We start from the raw sequence: 20,152 nt of genomic DNA on the forward strand, positions 1-20,152 counted from the left end.
TATACTAAAAAAATTTTAAAAAATGTTTATTTAAGAGAAGAACATTCAATTCTTTGCAGTTGAAGGAAATTAATTACTCCATTGTGCAAAAGCTAAATACAATATAAATTTGAGCCTTCCCCATTTTTGAAGGGTAGTAATTTATTAAACAACAATAATTAAACTATTTATTTTGGTTTAACTAATAGTTTTCAGCAACTTCAGCAGCAGCATTTTCTCTTTAAAAAATTTTTATATTAATTATTATTAGGTATATTATATTATCATTTAATCTAGTCGACTATTGCTACGTCGCCGTCGTTTTTATTATTTTTTTTCGCCAAAACCCTCAAGACTGTTTAACATGATTAAGGTTTCTTATGATGTAGAGACGATTGCCAATATTGATATTTGTCCGAGTATCACGGAAATATAAAATATCAGTGTTAATTTAATAACCTATTTTATAAAATAACAGCAACATTTTTGTAGTATTAAAATAATTACTGTAAAGTAACAGCTGGTCAAATATTTTAATTAAAAAAAAGATTGCGATGGATAAAGAAAAGAAACGTTTACAAACTGTCAGTCAGTTTCAATACGGCCTGCATTTTATCAGACTGGTTCTTTTCTTACATAATATGCTTGTTTTATTATTCTCTGTAAATGCAGTGATATAACCGTTAAATTGGAAAGTAAAGTTGAATTGCATTTTTTATTTGACTAAGATAGGTACTCGTAAAACATAATAGAGGAAATAGGTCAATATTCTGATTTCTTTAATAACTATGGCAATAAAGAGGTATAGACAATACCTATTTATTTAAATATAATGTAAATATAACTAGTTGTTTATTAATATACTCGTGCCCATAATTTACGTAATTATAACGCCAGAATTAAACCTCATTAAAACATAAGATGAAGTAGTGAAGCTACAATATTTTATTGCCGTCAGTAACTCCTTTAAATTATGCAATAAATTAGCAAAAATATGTAAATACTTCCATGTTACATCAAAGTCTTTTTACGCGTTCACCAAAAACCTAAAAAGAAATATATTTTTAAATGGACTGCTTCCTGCTGTCTTAATTACATAATTTGTAATGATACACCAGCCTTGTCAAAGTGGAACAAATATATAAATCATTCTCTTTTATAAATTACAGTACCCTTGTGGGTAATATATATTATTACTGTCCAATGTTTTTTAAACTGTGATTTGTGTTGCTACTAAATAATACAAAATAAAATAGAACTTTGTACCAAGACTGTAAAAAAACAGTTTTAAATAAACATGTTAATAAAGTATTCCCTCCAGAAAAAAGAAAGTTGTCTGGAACTTTCTGAGTCGAGGGATGAGCTTTCTGATACCTTCGTCAAAAAAAAAACTCCCATTGCCTTTCGGGCCCATTGTTTTACGGCAATGTGGACTTCATTGTCGGTAGAAAAGATTTTTTCACACATAAACAGCTTCAGAGAAGAGAAAAGATGAAAATCGGAAGGTGCCAAGCCAGCACTGTGAGCGAGGTGGTTGATGATGTTCCAACCGAATGAATCCAAGAGTTGCCTTGTTGACTGAGCGAGGACGTGCATTGTCATGCAACAAGCACACTCCATTTGTTAACATTCCCCTTCTGTATCGCCCTGCGCAGTATTTTCAGGATTTCACAGTACCGCACAGCATTAATTGCTTCCCCCTGGTGCAAAAAGTCAATGACAGTCCTAAAACATAGTTTGCTGATGGTGAAGACGGATGTCGCCACTGCATTGATTGTCTTTTCGCCTCATTTCGCTTTGATTTCTAAAAATCCGGAACGGCGCTTTTCGCTTTGCAAGAAAAAATCGAATTACGCTCCCCGCCCTGTAGCTGGCGGGATTCGGAATAGCGGCCCTCACTTAAACACGCCATTACAACAACAGTTCACAACTGACCGAGACAAATGAGCGCGCATTCTGTTTTCAACCTTGGCCTTGAATGTATTGTTGTTTTTGTCGAAAACAAAAACCACAGAGCGTAAAAGTGTTAATCTCTTACTTTGTGTATATGCAACGTATTTACATCATTAAATTATTTACATTAAAAAAAATAGGTGCTAAAAATATTTTTAATTTCTCCCAGTTATCTATCATCTAATGATATTTTTAGATATATCTTCATAGAGTTATTCCATTGAACTGAAGACTACACAAATAATGAAATATATTAGTCACATGTGTGTAGCTACCTACGAAAACATGCAAAAAAATTCCACAAAAAATATTTAAGAGATTAGATTAACTGAAACACTAAGAGTTCTGTCTCTAAGACAATATTTTTAGGATATTCCTTAAAAATACATGACATTTTATTAACTTTTCTCATGGTTCTCATATACTCGGTATATGTGTATATAAGATCACCAAAAAGTGAAAGCCTTATTTAGCGACTTGAAATCCGATCAAAATCGATTATTGGGTAAAATTAAATGATTAAACTTTGAAGTCTAACTGAAAAAGTGAGAAGACAGAACCCTACACACTCCCCTACAGAGAGTGTCTAAAGATTGACTGGCCAAACTAAACATATAGATTCGTTTTCCTGATACGGGGTGTTGAATTTTGGAAAAAATACACATTTTCTAAAATATCTCTAGACACTTGGCGGAGAGTAATGAAACTTGGACTGATGATTTACTTAATTAATGGTAAAAATACTCTGAACTCGTACATAATACATCAACCGCTAGCAAAGATGCAGAAATTCGCTCCCAATGGATTTTTTTGTTAGAAATGACAACTTCGAATAAACGCAATTTTTTCCTAAACTTCAATTTCAAAAAATTACTTGAGCTGAAATTTTATATATCGTGGAAACTATACCCCCTGTTGTAGTAAATACAAAGTTACGTTACTACATCGTATATCGGTCGCATTTCTAGTGAAAAAAGTTCCTTAAACTTTTTTGGTGAAACGAGTGGTTATTTCTTAGAAATAAAGGAATTAAAGGCAATAATTTAATTTCAAAAACATCTAGTGATTTCTAATTTCTGGTGTATCTGGCAAACGTTAATTAAGTAAAAAATTACCCTGTCTCATCACTCTAAGAAAGTATCTTCAGTAATATTTTAGAAAATGTGATTTTTTTTCAAATTTCATCTCGTCTGTATCTCGACAACGAGGCATTCCCGGACATTGCTTTATAAGACTTTTTTCTCATTTGGACCATATGAATTCAAATTTTAATTCTGTTCATATTAATCCTGAAACATCCAGGGTTTCCTTATTTTTAGATATCGTTGTCTGTAAAAACAATGACGTATTTTAAATATTTGTTTCCACACATTTTGCGTCATTTGTGTAAAAAAATTTCTTTAATTATTCTGAATAATTTCAAAGCGACATATGTAAGTAACTTTATTTAAATATTAATTCACACTGTCATAAAGCATAGAGATTTCTATATAGATTATGTCCAACTTTTATAAATTAAAGTTATGCGCCCATAATTTGTATTAGTGTATTTATAATTATACATGGTAATGTATGTATAAACAGTATCACCAATAAAGTATCTAACAAGGATTTTTTTCTCAAACAGTTTTTGATAAGAAAAATTAATATCACAAATGGTGTTTATCAAAGAATGGTGCCAAAACAACGTGCAAAAAAGCAATTATCTAATCTTGTTTAGGTGTAATGGGAAAAATTAGGGTCCTTTTTAAATTAATATAAATTTGTTTTATTTTCTTTTCTACTAATTTCGGCTATTATGCTTCAGCGAAGAAGAAAAATGATAATCATTGAAAAATAAATTGCTTCATAAATTACTAATAAATAACAATATAATTTCACTTAAATATGGAAATACCATGCAGTAAATATTTTAAAAAAACTTTAAATAGTCGTTAGTCCATTGAAATATTACATTTTTTGGGCTTAGCGAGCAAAAGTCAGAGCACGCAATTTTATTTTTTTTGGTGTCAAGAGGGGGTTAGTGTGAAGTTAAATCCATGTTTGTGGGGTCGCAACCCTTGTGCCTCGACCGCCATCTTGTAAAAATGGCTGCGAATGGTTTTTATACTACTACTTACTATATCGGGCACACTATTCGTTGCACAGAAAATTTGTAGATATTTTTTGTTGCAAATTAAATTCTGGAGAATAGTGTTTCACATCGCTGTAAAACCCTAATAAATAAAATTTGAAAACAGTTTGTAATGGAAATTATTCCTTGAAAACCCCTCTATCAAAATGCTCTGATGCATTTTTTTTGTAAAATGACCAGAAAAAAAAGTTATAACGACCAAAACAAAATTTGTTCCCAAATTTTTATCTATTTTCGTTAATAACTGTTATTTTTGGTTCTACGACTAAAAGGTACGGAACCAAATTTGTTTTGTTGCGACCCCACAAACATGGATTTAATTTTACTCTAACCCCCTCATGACATCCAAAAAATAAAATTGCGTGCATTGACTTTTGCAACCCCAAATGTAACTTTTCAATGGACTTATTATAAATTATTATATTATATTATATTGTTAGTACTCCCACGAGTCACTTCCACAGAAAACCACAGAAAATCAGCACTGAATACTTTCAAAATTCAGGTAGTGACCTGTAACTCCGTGTCATATTTCTAAGAAATAATAATATGTATTTTATTTTATTTTTTAATTTTCATTAGCGTTACCAAACATACCATAAAATGTAAAATAGTTCAAGAATTGCTCGTTTTTCAAAAAAAGTTCATAAGATTTTTTTGCTAGAAATACAATTTTAAATACAAACTAATCATAACAAGTCCGAAAATGGGGAATGGCTCGGAAAAAAAATGCGTCAAATACGTTACATTTAAAATTGCATATTTAGAGAAAATATCATACGAACTTTTTTGCGAAACAAGTAAATCTAGGGTTACATTATATTTAATAAGTGTAAAGTAGTGTTAATAAATGTTTAAAATAAAACGACTCGTTTTCGAAAAAAAAAATTAAAAATTTTTCTGAGAATATGACTAGAGTGATGTAACCCGTATAATATATTTTTTGATAATAACGTGATACTTAAATAATAATAATAATAATAATAATAATAATGTCATGAACCTTCCGTATCTCATAAAGGTAAAAATAATACTAGAGCCAGCTTTTTAAATGCATATAAAACGCTTTGTGAATTCCAGTACCTAGCTAATTGTAATATTGTGACGAAGTTCTTACGCACAACATACTTTTGATTTAATTAAACTTAATTAAAATCACCGAGTAAAACTCGAGTTACTAGTAGTGACGTTTTCAAAATATTCAGTGGTGCTCTTTCTGAAGATTTTAATGACAGTAGCTCTGTCTGCGTCACTGGTACACGTGTTTATATCCGAATTCAGTCGAGTTTTACTTTAAACTTTTTTGGTTTAAAAACACCCAAAAAAACACTTCTAAAAGTTTGTGACGTACAAAATCTAAATAAAAAAAAATTTTGTCATGGAAATCCCCATGTAATATTGAAACCAGAAGTCCTAATCCAAACAAAACTGTTTATAGATGTGCAGCAAGTAAATATCACTCAATTATTTTTAATTCATAACTGTGAATTATTAAATTCCTAATAAGTTTCACAATTAGTACGAATTGAGTGTTACATTGTATACATATAAAAGACGCAATTGCATTAATTGCTTTCGGAATACACTTTAACGTTTGAATAAATACACGATTTCTTATTATCATTATAGATATTATGAAGCCATCTGTTTTTTATGCATGCATTTATATTATAATGGATAGTACTTACAACATTTTTGCATTACGCGATTGTTACACCACAGACAAAATAGCTATCGCCACAGACCGCTACTGGAATAGGCCAGCAGTTTTAAATTTCCGAATTGCCAGTAGAGTACACCACCAGCAGAATTTTAGGAAGAATCAAATGCAGCGGCCCGCATACCTACGCTTATCCTAGCAACATATAAACAAGACTTTGGTCAGGCGTACTTACGGATTTCTTTTGTACACTTTTTTATCAATATCTGTTTGTTACGTTACTGTATTTACTTAAATGTTTGATGTAGGTATTGATAAAAATGTTTTTAAAGAATCAACGAATATCTATATAGTTTCATATGATATTCTGCAGCGGTGTTACAATTAAGTTATTTAATCATAATTTCGTTAATTAGCTACCTACTATTTTAATTTTTTGGTATTGAAATACTGCAGGAAATATATTTCCAAATAAACAAAATTCGTAATGATATTTTAAATAGTAGTAGTAGTAGTTTAATATCATTTTTTTAATATTTGATGATGACGATAAATTTATTTAATATACAAGGTGGGTTATTAGTACGTCGCGGAATGTAGGTACAGGTTTTTTTTTGTATTTTGACATCCACTTATAGGTTTAATAATTAAAGATAGAAAGAAACTTTAAATACAAATGTACGACTTTTCCTTTATTTCATTTGACATCAAAATTTACTGGCATAAAATATATATGTTTAAAATAAAAAAAATCATTAAAAAAAATTAAAATTCATCCTTATGAAAATAACAAACAACGCTTTTTATAACTAACCTTTACAACAACATAAGGAGAATAACTAAAAACGAAATAACATTAATATACCTACAATTTTTACAAATCAACATGCAAGTGATTGTGATGATACAGTTGAAAATATGTTTCAATTTACTATTAATTGCTTCAAAAACAAATTCAAAATTATCAAGCATTTCGTCCTGTATTTTTCTTTCAATATTTGTAAACTTTCAGGGAAAAAAAAATATGTCTAAAGGACTGACAATGAGATCGGGGCTGTTTTCTGGCCACCTAAGGTTTCTAATAATATTTTTTAGTGTTCGTTGACGGGATTCTTCCTCCAAAATAAATTTGCCAATATTCCTGAAGAACTTTTGCACATTATTGTTATTTGAATAATACAGTTAATTATGTTTTATTTTTCGTCATCAGAATAACCCATTGTAATTTTTTTAATTTTTTAAATTAAAATGGGTTATTCTAATAATGATAAATCCCATGTATTTTTAAAAGAAGGTTCGTTTCTGTCGTTTTTGTCTGATTGTGTGCGAGAGAGATAGAGTTATAGTGTGCGATAGAGATAGAGTGACTCTGTCCTCGTAGAAAGCTTCTATCTCTCTCTCTCTCTCTCTGCTGTCTTCAGGAGTCTCCCCAGCAATTTCAGGACACCTAGGGAGGGAACGTGGGGTAGAGCGCGTGGCCTTGTTAAGCCTTCGTTATCGATCTATGATGTCACACAGTATAAGAAAAAAAAATGGTTTTTGCTCGTAACTCGGAAATGGCTGGAAATATAAACAAATTTCCCCTTGGTTCTGAGTAGAGCACTCGGTGGGTGACGCAGAGCGGGGTGTCACAATATATGAAAAAAAAAAAAACAGTATTTGCTTAGACTCTTAAGTATCAAAAAATCTCCCATGGTGAACAAATAAATCTCCCATGGTGAACGAGTGAAAAACGTCAAAACCCGCATGTAAAAAAAAAAATCGGGACCAACGGTGTGTGACGTCATAGGATAAAAAAGTGTTTATAACTCGGAAACGGTGCGTTGAATCGAAAAAATAATTGAAAAATGTCAACCCCTCCCTCCCGGGTTCTGTATGTTCCTTCTGCGTTGAATGCAAAAGGTCCGAAGTCCGTATGTCGAAAATAAATTCTGGAAACAAGAGGTATGTCGTGTTATAGTAAAAAGGCCGTATAACTCGGAAACGGTGCGTTAAATCGAAAAAATAATTGAAAAAATCTCCCCACACCCCTGGTTCTGTATGACAGTTCTGCGTTGAATGGAAAAGGTCCGAAGTCCGTATGTGGAAAATAAATTTCGGAAAGAAGAGGTGTGTGAGGTGATACAGTAAAAAAGGTCTTATAATTCGGAAACGGTGCGTTGAATTGAAAAAATAATTAAAAAAATCTCCCCACTACTCTGGTTCTGATTGTCCGTTCTGCGTTGAATGGAAACGGTCCGAAGTCAGTATGTCGAAAAACAAAAAAGTTAGTCAAAAATTGCAACAGCAGTAGCGAACGCATTATCTTATCTCTGTATTGATTGATGATTTGTTGTTTTTTTTTTTTTTAAATAAATTTCGTATTCAACTACTCCTTGAGGTTCCAGCAATTTTACATTGTGTTAATTTTTTTGAACACCTTGTGTCACAAATATGAGCACTACCAATGACATCCATGATATGCAACACTTGTGTCAATAATTATTTTACCTATCTAAAGAAATCAACAATAAGAGGCAGTACCCATCTAAGGATACACAACCTGTATAATGCAATTTTTTTAAACATAGGTGTTAATATCGTACCATATTGGAAGTCGACGCACAAATCTAGAAACATTAATTTCGAGTTTTTGAATTTTCCCATTCCAAGGTGATACAAAATAAATAATTAATAAAAGTAAATTCATAGTTTTAATTCTAACTTGATTTATTTTATTTAACATTTAAGGCAAATGTGATTTCCAAACAGAAGGTAAGTTCAATATCTCTTTAATTACATAATTGAAAGCATTAAATTTATTTAGCAGTTATTATTTGGCAACAAAACCAACGCTGGAACTGCCGCCTATTAGCAAGTAGAAGAGTTACCACACTAAATTTCATTGATGGAAACCGGCTAACAAAAGCCTGCATCCATTTCGGGTTGCCAATTTCCAGCATTTAAGAAGCAGTCTGAGCGGTTTAAGAACAACCGTTGTTCCACATACACACAATTAGTTAATTTATATGGGTATTTTTTTCTTATTTTAACTTGAAATTTTATTTTGCATGTCACTAAGCGTAAAATTAGAAAAATCAGTAAATATCTGTTGACACATTGATGGGGTGACATAACTGCACTGACATTTTAGGTAAGATTCTATAACTCCGCAGGCAAATTTTCGTTTGCAAAACAAACTTGTGAAAGTAATTTATGCACTTGCGAATTAAAATAATATTATTAAAAAATTACTGTTTTAATTTATTTAACCACTCATAACTAATATCTGAAATCTTCTTATGGTTATTTTTTTTAATTTTTAACAGAGCTACTAGCTTCGTTTTTGTCTGTCTATTTAGTGAATGTATCTGATAACACAGAAGGAATTGCTCATAAAACTGTGAAACGCACTATTGTACCACCGGGATAAACTAAAACAGTTCGATTGTTCGATGTCATAAGTAAAATTCACCGATCTTTTGAAAATTGCAACGGAAGGAACTAACTCGGAATCATATTAGTATACACGAAACTACAGTTACCTATGTAGCCTTTGTTTCCATGAAATCACTTTTTTACATGAATCACTCAACAGATTTTGAAAAAATTCCTGATCAGGAACGAAATGTCAAGAACCAGAAGCCAATTCCCAAGAAAATAAATATATTTTAATATTAAACAAAAGGTTCAAGAAGATTTCCACGTTATAAATCAATATATTCATAAATATTAAAAATAATTATGTCTGTATTTAATTAATACTTATTGTCTATACATGAACAAGAACAGAAAGGTAAAGGATATATTATTGTAATGTTGTGTAGATATTAATTGGTTGGTACGATATTTTATTCATTTTTTTTCTGCTTTAGAATCCAGCATTATTATCGAAAAAGGTTAAGTTATTTATTATCATGTTTCACATCTCTAAAATTAAATTTGACCTTAGAAAAACGGAAACCCATTCGGAATATACAGGGTGTTTCAGAAAGACCACCCGTAAGTTCAGGGGGTGATAGTACGATAAAAAATAAGAATTTTTTGTCATAAAAACTATATGTCTATCTCCTCTTGTTTTCAAAATACAGAGCGACAAAATAAAATTTTTTAATTAGAATTTTTACGAAAATTTCCAAACGGTGCGAGATATTTTGAAATTTAGTAGTGCGGGGTTTTTAAGGACGACAAAATTTTAGTGATTGTTAGTGACTGTAGTTAGTAATGACTAATTACAGTCACTAAAATTTTGATATAAGGTTAATTAGAATTTAAAATATTACTGAGAATGTATGCGTTGTTTATGAGACATCCATCAATAAGTTTTGACATAAGCCTACTTTGAGAAAAGTCACTTATTTTCTACACCGTAATATTGTAAGAGTTCAATTAAAAGTCTTTTTTCTCGAAAACCGTCCACATTAGGAAGTTCTAACAAGAGTACATTATTTTTAGAAAATAAAATTGTACATTAGAAATTGGAGCCCGAAAACCTAACCTTAAAAAAATTAGAACTTCAAATGTAATACGAAAGTAGCATAACTAGCGCCCTCTATAAAATACATAAAAAATAATTAGACCAGCATATTTGGCGTCCTTAAAAACCCCGGAATACCAAATTTCATAAAAATATTTCGCACCGTTTGGAAATTTTCGGAAAAATTCTATTTAAAAAATTTTATTTTGTCGCTCTATCTCGAAAACAAGAGGAGATAGACACATAGTTAATAAGACAAAAAATTCTTATTTTTTGTCGTACTATCACCCCCTGAATTTACGGGTGGTCTTTCTGAAACACCCTGTATATAGCAGTAAAAATAGCTGAACGTATTATTCACACCGTATGTATTGTACTTAGGGCCAATGTTTTCAGTACTAAATTTTAACACTTGGTTAATCAGTAATATTAATATAGAATTGTTTATATCCGTATTATTATTGCGATTTGTAACAAATAATTTTGTACAAGAAACATTTTTTATGACCACTTAAATTGTCCAAACAATTCTAAAACACTTGCTTTTTGTAACAAATAATTTTGTACAAGAAACATTTTTTATAACCACTTAAATTGTCAAACAATTCTAAAACACTTGCTATTTTTACCATATAAATTTACAATTCTTGAAATGATTTTCTCGTGATACATATATATCACTTGTTTTCTAAACTGATGTAGGTAATTTTAGGAATTATAACCCATTAAAATGCATCACATACATCAAGCAAATTCCGATAGTTGACAGGTCACTCATTTAAATTAGAAAATTATGGTATTATTCTTCTATAGTCAAAATAAAATTTTATTGGTATATTGTTTGCTTTTTTGAATATAGTAGTACTAGGAATAAATACCAATTGTGTCATTATCAAGATCCTACTTCGTTATTACAATTATAATTCAAAGTAAAATTAGCAGAATAAAATTAGAGATCAGTTGAAAATAATTTCCTTAAATATACTTTGATTTAAACAAACAACAAACGTCAATACAGCGGCAGAACTCATTTTCAAAATAAATACTTACAACACAATTCAAGGCAAATGTCAAAAAAACAATATTTGAGCACTTTGCTTATTATTGGAAAATGTTTACTTAAGTAACATTAAGATAATATTTCTTTAAAGTATTTAAAATATAAACGAAATTACTTGAAAAAGAAACTCAAATCTCTTTCACGGAAGAATATCTATGCAATTTCCTTCAAAACAAATTTTATTAAATCATGAAATGACCTTTATCCACATCAACATTTTATGAAGGCATCATGCAAGTGGTTAAAACAAAAAAGACATTGGTTATTAATTTCAAATAAGTGCAATTTAATAGTTCTTAGTAGTTTAATGAGCTTATTTTTTTCAAATTAATTTTGTCACTATTGTTGATCCAAGAAATTTGCATTGATAGATTCCCAACATGCTGTTAAAACATCAAATGAGTCCTCAAATTTCTTTTTAAAACATAGTGTATAGAATCCTATTTACACTTAAGAAACCAATTAAAAAGTCACTTATATGACAAATTTATAGCATTAAATTAGGTTACTGAACAAATTCAAAAGGAACGTATTACCAAAAAATTAAAAACAACATATTTAAAATTTCTCACCACACAATGTGACAATAGACGTATTTATTTATAAATACTTACGTTGTTGGTTCATCTAGGAAAAGTACTGGTGGATTGTTTAGCAGTTCCAAAGCTATAGATAACCGCTTTCTTTCGCCACCTGACAACAAATTGGTCGGAGTTTTTCGTGTCCCTGACAGCCTCAGCAGCTCCAAAATTTCCATAATCTGTAAACAACAGTAAAATAAACTAGAATCGTTTGTTATTGAAATAGTAAAGAATCTTTAAAGATGTAACTCAAAAGTGGCCATTTTTACGTTTCCTAATGGCTCTACATCTTTCAAGGATTGGACGTGAAATACAGATTTTGACAAATTACTCAAAAAATATTGAAGATATATACTTCAGACTTAATACAGACCAGTTTGTCGATGCAGCTACATACGTTATCAAAAACTAATCGGTGGTGTAGAATTACAAGGATCCGAGAAGTTTAAACTGTTAAACTGTAAATTTTCTAGTCTATATAGCCTTAGACCATTTTCAAATAAAATTGTTATGTCTCGTGAGGTTTTCTTCGTAGAATGCACCGTGCAATAGTCAAAAAACTAAAACTCCACCACCAAGTTAAACACTTTGCGTATATTTGAACAAATTTACAATCATCGTAAGTATTTGAATGAAAGATAATCGGACGAATATGAAAGAAAGTGTGGTTTCTGTACGTTGAAGGTAGTTCCGGGAGAATAGGGTAAAAAATAACACCACCATCGTCATCTCCACCCTCGAAAACCCCTATGAAACCTTGCCGAGTCCTTTTTTTTAATTATATATAGATAAACAGTGTGTCCCAGAAGTAACGCAAAAAATTCATATTTTATTTGTGTGTTGCATTTTCACAAAAACGCTAAAACACGTCGATTAGTTACACAGTGTCCACCTAATGCGCGTAAGTCCAATATCTAGGTTAATAAAAGATATAACTTAATTTTTTTTGTACAAAGTTGCCTACTTTCCCGAGCTGCACAAAATGAAAATATATTTGCGTATACAGGCTGTTTTTCCTGGGCAGGCACCAACTTAATTTTTTTAAATTGAAACCTATATTTTTTTATAGCATTATCGAATTCTACGTGAAAAATTAACGGGACTTTGTGTTATGATCCCTATTAAAATATTGAGAGTTTTCGAGATAATCGCCTTTTCATTTTTTTCAGGAACTGTAGACTGAAGATGGCTGTTTCAAAAAACGTATCAAAAGATGACCTGCGTTATGCAGTGGTCAAAAAAAATCGTGCTAAACTCGATAATTTAAAATTTGAAAAATCTCGACTTTTTCAAATAGTTTTATGTTTTCATTAGACTAGACAATTTTTTAATAGCTTTCCCTATACCTAAGTTGCGTAGTTTTTGCAAAGAAACCATTTTTATATAAAATACCGGATTTGCGCCCGTTCCTTTGTCGGGAAAAATATTGTAAGGGTATTTAAGTTAGCTTGCGACTATGAGTATTCTTTTTTCAAAATTCTATTCATCCTGTTTGATCCCAAACTGTGTATTTTCTTTTTATTTTGACGAGAGTGCCAGTGTCAATGTTCTGTCCAATTTTTGTTTGACAAGCTCCGTCATTATACACTTTGTTAATGAATATTTGTTGTTGTTCATGTACTAAACACGCATCTATAACAAATAAAAGTCTTCATTACAAGCAGTCTACCTATAGCCATAAAAGATCCAGAACCAGCACCAGAAGATCAACGGATATGCTGTAATCAATACGAGTTGCAACACATCCAAATTTTTTAATCTCCAATTTCACTAATAACTTTCGTAACTACGGTAACCGTGCTTGATTTTCAAAATTTTACGGATGAAACTTCTTCTTCAATATTTTATTTGTCAATCTTTTGAAAACTCCAAGGTTACTACTAATTTCCTGGCACTAATATTTGGATTTTCAACAGCAGACGCCACAACTTTAAACTAAATATTATCGTTGTTACTTTCACGTCTCCTGGTAGTTTTCTCATAATTCGCATTTACTGTCCATTCAAACATTTCCTTCACATTTTCAAAACAGTGGGAATCTCTGTAAATTTGGATTATTTGCTTTGTAAATATGTGCTGTTAGCAAACATTTCTCATATTTTGCTAACTCTTAATCACTTATAGCGATTTTATGGTTATTAATTTTTATTTTAAATAGTGTAGCTAGACAACTAATAAATTTAATAAAAATAAATACCCTTACAATATTTTTCCCGACAAAGGAACGGGCGCAAATCCAGTATTTTACATAAAAATGGGTTTTTTGCAAAAACTACGCAACTTAGGTATAGGGAAAGCTATTAAAAAATTGTAGGGTCTACAGAAGGGCATCTAATGAAATCATAAAACTATTCTATTTGAAAATGTCGAGATTTTTCAAATTTTAAATTATAATGTTTGGTACGATTTTTTTGCCCCCTGTATATCGCAGGTCAACTTTTGATATGTTTGAAAGAGCCATCTTCACTTCACATTTCTTGAAAATAAAATAATTTCTAGCTGTCATACAATCATAATTACGTCAACTACTAGAAGTGACGAAACATAAGAAAAAAGATGAAAAAGTCGATTATCTCAAAAACTATTAATATTTAATAGGGATCATAACACAAAGTCCCGTTGATTTTTCACGTAGAATTTGATAGTGCCATAAAAATATTGGTTTCCATTTAAAAAAATTAAGTTGGTACCTGCCCAGGAAAAACTGAACACCCTGTATATGCAAATATATTTTCATTTTGTGCAGCTCGGGAAAGTAGGCAACTCTGTAGAAAAAAATATGAAGTTATATCTTTCATTAACCTAGATATTGGACTTAGGCGCACTAGGTAGACACTGTGTATAGACACGTTTTCTCACGTTGCTTAAATCTTTTATGCGCTACGTTTCATAAACCTATGACGTCATCGACATTTTTTTTAAATAGCACTACCTAATTTTTTAAGCATAAAAGGATAGCCCTTTTGAAGGGAAAAGCGTCGATATGGAATTTGGCCTACTTTACTTTGACAGGTGCAAAAAAGAAACGGACAAATGTATTACTTAATTTAATGTAAAGAATGCGAAAGAGTTTCTCAAAAACAATAATTTAAGGATTTTTATTAAACAATTTTATGTGAGTTAAAGAAGATGTACAAAGTGAATCCCGTTAACAGTCAGGCAATGTGCGAGTCGAATTCATCCGTGGTATTTTGAATTGCTTCTGGTGGTATCCGACTAATTTCTGCTCTTATGCGCACTTTTAAGACCTCGATTATGTCCGGTGTAAACTCTGCTTTTTAAATAGCCCCACAAGAAATAATCTAGGGGAGTTAAATCGGGTGAACGTGGTGGCCACTCAATGGGTCCTCTTCGACCTATCCACCTATTTGGAAAAATTTCATGGAAGTAATTCCTTACAGCAATCCTGAAATGGGGAAGGGCCCCATTCTATTGAAACCAAATACTATCTGCTGGAACAGATCTATGTAATTTTTCGCACCTATCAAAGTAAAGTAGGCCAAATCATATATCGACGCATTTCCTTTCAAAAGGGCTATCCTTTTATGCTTAAAAAATTAGGTAGTGCTATTTAAAAAAAATTAATAATTTATTATTCACAAAAAAAATATATAAAAGAATAAAATCAATACGACGAGCCCTCGCAAGCCCAAGACCGAAAACCCGGGAATGGGCGTAGTTTTCCCCGACAGGGGTACTACGCAAAGGCTTCACATTACGAAACCATCGCCATCCTTTTTCTCACCCTGAAGACGGAGGGGGGAAATGTCTTTCAAAAGACCCTACAAGCTTTCAACGGGACCTCGTTGAATGGACTATTTAACATAATAACTGTAACTAGTAAAACTGTTATTAGTAAATTGGTATATTAAGTTTCACTGTTATAAAATCTACAAAAAATGCTTTAATTATTATCAACAATCCATAGTGTAACTTATGTCAAAGACCTTAAATACATTAGACATTGATCTTGGGTTAAAACCTTATAGGCAATGAAATCCATTTAAAAAATTTACACCGGTAGAGGTCAAAGATTAGACTTGGTCAAGGGTGAACCATTTAATACAGCATATTTAAAGTTATGAACCAGTACTATTACAGAAAAATATCCGATTATCCACCAAAAGGAATAAATTGACACACATAAGAAATGGTTGTATAACTTGGGACTGATGTATGCCTACAAAATACAAAAGCATTTAGAAAGTTACTATAAAATTGGAAGGTTAATTACATTTAATTCTTGTTATATGTAATTAAATAGCAAGTATTTATATTTGTTTTAATTGAATGTGACATATGTTTTCTTCAAAAGTACTTATAATATCCTTGACGTATACTTTTAAAAGAAGTAGTAAATAATAACCCCTTATAATAACCTCTCTTTCTCACAAAGGAGAAAACATTTCTTATAATCCCATAAATTGCTGTTAAAAAAAATTGATAAATATTTCTTAATACTTTCTCTAAATGGTTTTCATATGATTCTTGACTGGTCAAGGAAATATCTAATTATTAACTCTTCTTATGAATCACAACGTCCAGTTAGATATTTTAGATACTAACAGTCGCATCGTTATTCCTCGCCATAAACAAGAATCACAACAAATTCCCGTGCAAGTGGAAGACCATATACAAATTGTCAACACAAATTTTCTATTATTGCATGGGTCTAGCAGGAATTTGTTCTTCCCAGAAGACTACCGAGGCAAAAATATATGGAATATATGTATAATTGCTACATCGCCAACTACACTCCTGTAAATGTTCAAAGTCCTGTCCAACATTTAAGCAATGCATTTGAGGAACGTTGGATTGAAAAAATGACCACATCGTTGGCCTGAACTGTCGCCGGTCATGTATTTCAGTATCACTGAACGCGAAGAGCAACTGCTCAGAGAATAACAATGACACCGGATATTTTCCAGGGTCATTCACATAATATTCCAATAACAAAAGTTTCAGGAAATTTTCTTGTGATTTAAAGCAATTTATAAAAAAAGCTGTTGCATTTCGAAGATATAAACCAAACCTTTGTTTTTTAAGGTAGAACATCTTACATACATGTTTGTCATTATCTTTAGATTCATCTCTTTTTTCTAATTACAATGATAATACAATGTCACATACTTGCTTTAATAATTTGTATTATATTTTAGTGCATTTACTGAACCTGTAGTCAAAATGACCAGAGGGACGGGTGTAGGAATATATGGACTCAGATCCAGATGGAGTACAAGCAACAGTCTGGGGAGGTTTCCCACTGTATTTCAAACAAAAATGTTCGCGATAATGACGTGTTTAGCAGAGAATCTACGTAGAGGTTATAAACATAAACTCGTATTGTAACATTATCTGACAGTCAAGCAGTAATTAAGGCTTTAGACACACATAAAGTTGAAGGAAACAAAAAAGCGGATGAACTTGCTAGGAAGGGATCCGAAACAGATTTCGTTGGTCCAGAGCCCTTCTGTGGCACATTCAAGGGGGCTCTGGGAAAATGGACTGATGTCAAAACACACAAAATACTGGGATTCAAGGCCAGGACAAAGCCATGTAGAAAAAACGAATGGGTGGCTGAGGTTGACTAAAATTTGGCTCAGGAAAGTGACGGGACTTATAACAGGACAGTGTAACTTTGGGAAACATCTATCTGTATAAGCTAAAGCTTATCCTGGGTGAGCGCCCAGGATTTGCACGTAATAGAATGACGATCCTGGGGGAGCTGAAAGAAGTGTTGGCAAGGAAGCTTTTGGACTTTGTGAACAGGATAACTATGTACTATAATCTCATAGAACTTTTCATTCAAAACATACTTTTGGAACACTAGTATCAAATGGGAGGCAAAATGTTTAAAAAACGAGTACCTAAGTAAAAGTATTAACGAACTTGGCAAACGATAAAATAAAAGTGTCCGTTAAATATTTAAAATGGTTAATTTGTTTATTATTATATAACTTTTTCCTGTATAAAGAAAAACAATATTTTTTTTCAGAAAATACCACGCTGTACAGCTTGCTAGGGCAATGTGACATATCAATAATAATTACATAATAACTTGAAAACTGTTAAAAAAGAACATAAATTATTCAATTATATTTGTAATAAATTCATGTATAATTTTTTTTAAATCCCTACAACTTTTATTCTAATATTTTTTTCGTACCTCGAACAGTAACGAAGGAAAAAGGGGGGGCAATTTTTTCGTGACCACCCTGTAAATAAAATAAAAAAATCTATAAACAATGCCAATTTACATGAAGGTTAACGAAACAAATTTAAATAACAATGGCAATTGTCTGACCATTATTTTTTATATTAACATAGCTTTTTAATAATATTATTAGACGTATTTTATGGAACCGTTAACCGTTTAATTTGTTCGTATACATTCTTTTTTATTTCAAAGAGCTGTACATCATACGACAACTCACAAATGCCCAAACTGAATATTCCTAGAAATGGCAATATAAACGTGACTAGAAACCTTTATTTTGTCCTTGGCCTTGCAGTAACATTTAAATTATCATTTCTATTTTCAAATACATATATTAAATAAAAAAGACACGTAATAGTTTGTTTTAACTACATATAATCTATGTGGATGAGATATAAGATCGAAGTGCCAGAATTTTTTTTTAGAGGGTAGCACATTCTATAAATATTGTTCATACATAAATTCTCACTTGCGTCTACGCTTACAAAAATACAGCAAGTGCCAACTGCACTATCACATTGTTACTATTACTAACTGTTTATGTGACTTTACATGTGTTTTTTGTTATTATATCGTATACACCTTACACACACCACAATTATGTCTGATAATGAATTCTCACTGAACATATTTTTTATTTAGAGAAAGTACTTTTTCCGTAAAAATTCAATCCAAATATATTTTTTTTGAAATATGGTTATATTAAAAAAAGATGTATTAGGGACGTTCAAAATTGAAATTATAATTGTACACATAATGATAATATACTGTATTTAAGTGAAGGGACACAAATGATACCAGAGATACGTTAGGTAAAAATAAGTTGATTTAATCTAACATATCTATATCCCAAGTCACATAATAAAAAAGATATAGGGTGTCAAATTGAAAAAGGAAAAATGAAAGGAAAATAATATACTTAATAATAATCATTTTTGGCAGTCGCGGGCGGGGAGCCCTCTGCAGGCAATGTTATGCATTAAATATACAGGGTGTTTCTCAAATAGGGTTCCAAACTTCTGCTGCGTTTATAACTCATTAAAATAAGCCAAAAAGTTCCTATTAACATGTGCCCTAAAACGCACCCTTAGGAAGTTATATGCCCTTAAAAGGGCTCAAACAAAACTGTTTTTTTTCTGTTATTGACAAAACGGTCGCAAATAAATAGAAAAAAATTTATGGGTCTTACATAACTTTTTACGTTAAATAACATGGGCTACTCCGTTTTTCGACATGCAAATCATATGCGTCCCATTTAGGTTGGTGAAGGGGGTTTTCGGCCCGTAATTTTTTTTATTTCAATTTTTTTACAATTTTCTCTACAGATTTATAAAATCTTAACAATTTTACGTAAAAAATATTATCTTTGTCCAAATCGATATTTCCAATGGTTTTCGAGTAAATTGAGTTTGAAAATTACTCTGCTCTTTAAGTTATTAGGCCAAAAATTACAAAAATCTGTTTACCATGGCAAATAAAAGACTGACGTTGCCACAACGCTTAACAATTTAAGTTATTGATAAACTGTCAATTGAGCTTTGCAGTGTTTAATTAGTAAAAGTGGTGAGTGGAAAATTTAAGTATACAACATTATTGCAACTCATAAAATGGAGTCATATTCAAACACGGAAATGGCAGATATGCACTTTATGTACGGCCGTGCGGCTGGAAATGCATCAGAAGCGAGGCGTCTGTATGCGGCAGCATACCCGAATAGAAGACTTCCTTCTCGACAGATATTTCATAGGATCCATCAACGTTTAAGAGAAAATGGTTCGTTACAACCAAGAGTAAATGATCGTGGCAGAGACAGATTTGTAAGAACACCAGTGATGGAAGAAAATGTATTGAGAGCTGTGCAGGACAATCCAAGGGTTGGTGTAAGAAGTGTCGCACGTATTTATAACAAAAGTTTTTCCGTAGTTTGGCGAATTCTTTGCGAACAACTACTTCATCCTTTTCATATCCAGCGTGTTCAAGCTTTAAATCCGAATGACTACGAACCACGTCGGCAGTTCTGCCAATGGTTTTTGCGAAAATCGAGGCGGATTCCGAATTTTGCATCTCTTATTTTGTTTACGGATGAGGCAAGCTTCAGTAAAGATGGTTATG

At 31.4% G+C, this 20,152-nt stretch overlaps 1 protein-coding gene across 1 annotated transcript in view; it reads right to left on the reverse strand.

Annotated features, from left to right (window-relative positions):
- Positions 1-20,152, reverse strand: part of LOC108912882 (ATP-binding cassette sub-family G member 1) — a 92,992-nt gene that overhangs the window by 19,228 nt on the left and 53,612 nt on the right. The window contains exon 4 of the mRNA XM_018718298.2: positions 11,857-12,002. Coding sequence (XP_018573814.1) covers positions 11,857-12,002 — 146 coding nt within the window. The remainder of the gene's footprint in view (positions 1-11,856; positions 12,003-20,152) is intronic.

Source organism: Anoplophora glabripennis, unplaced genomic scaffold, assembly GCF_000390285.2.
Source record: "Anoplophora glabripennis isolate ALB-LARVAE unplaced genomic scaffold, Agla_2.0 scaffold760, whole genome shotgun sequence".
NCBI lineage: Eukaryota > Metazoa > Arthropoda > Insecta > Coleoptera > Cerambycidae > Anoplophora > Anoplophora glabripennis.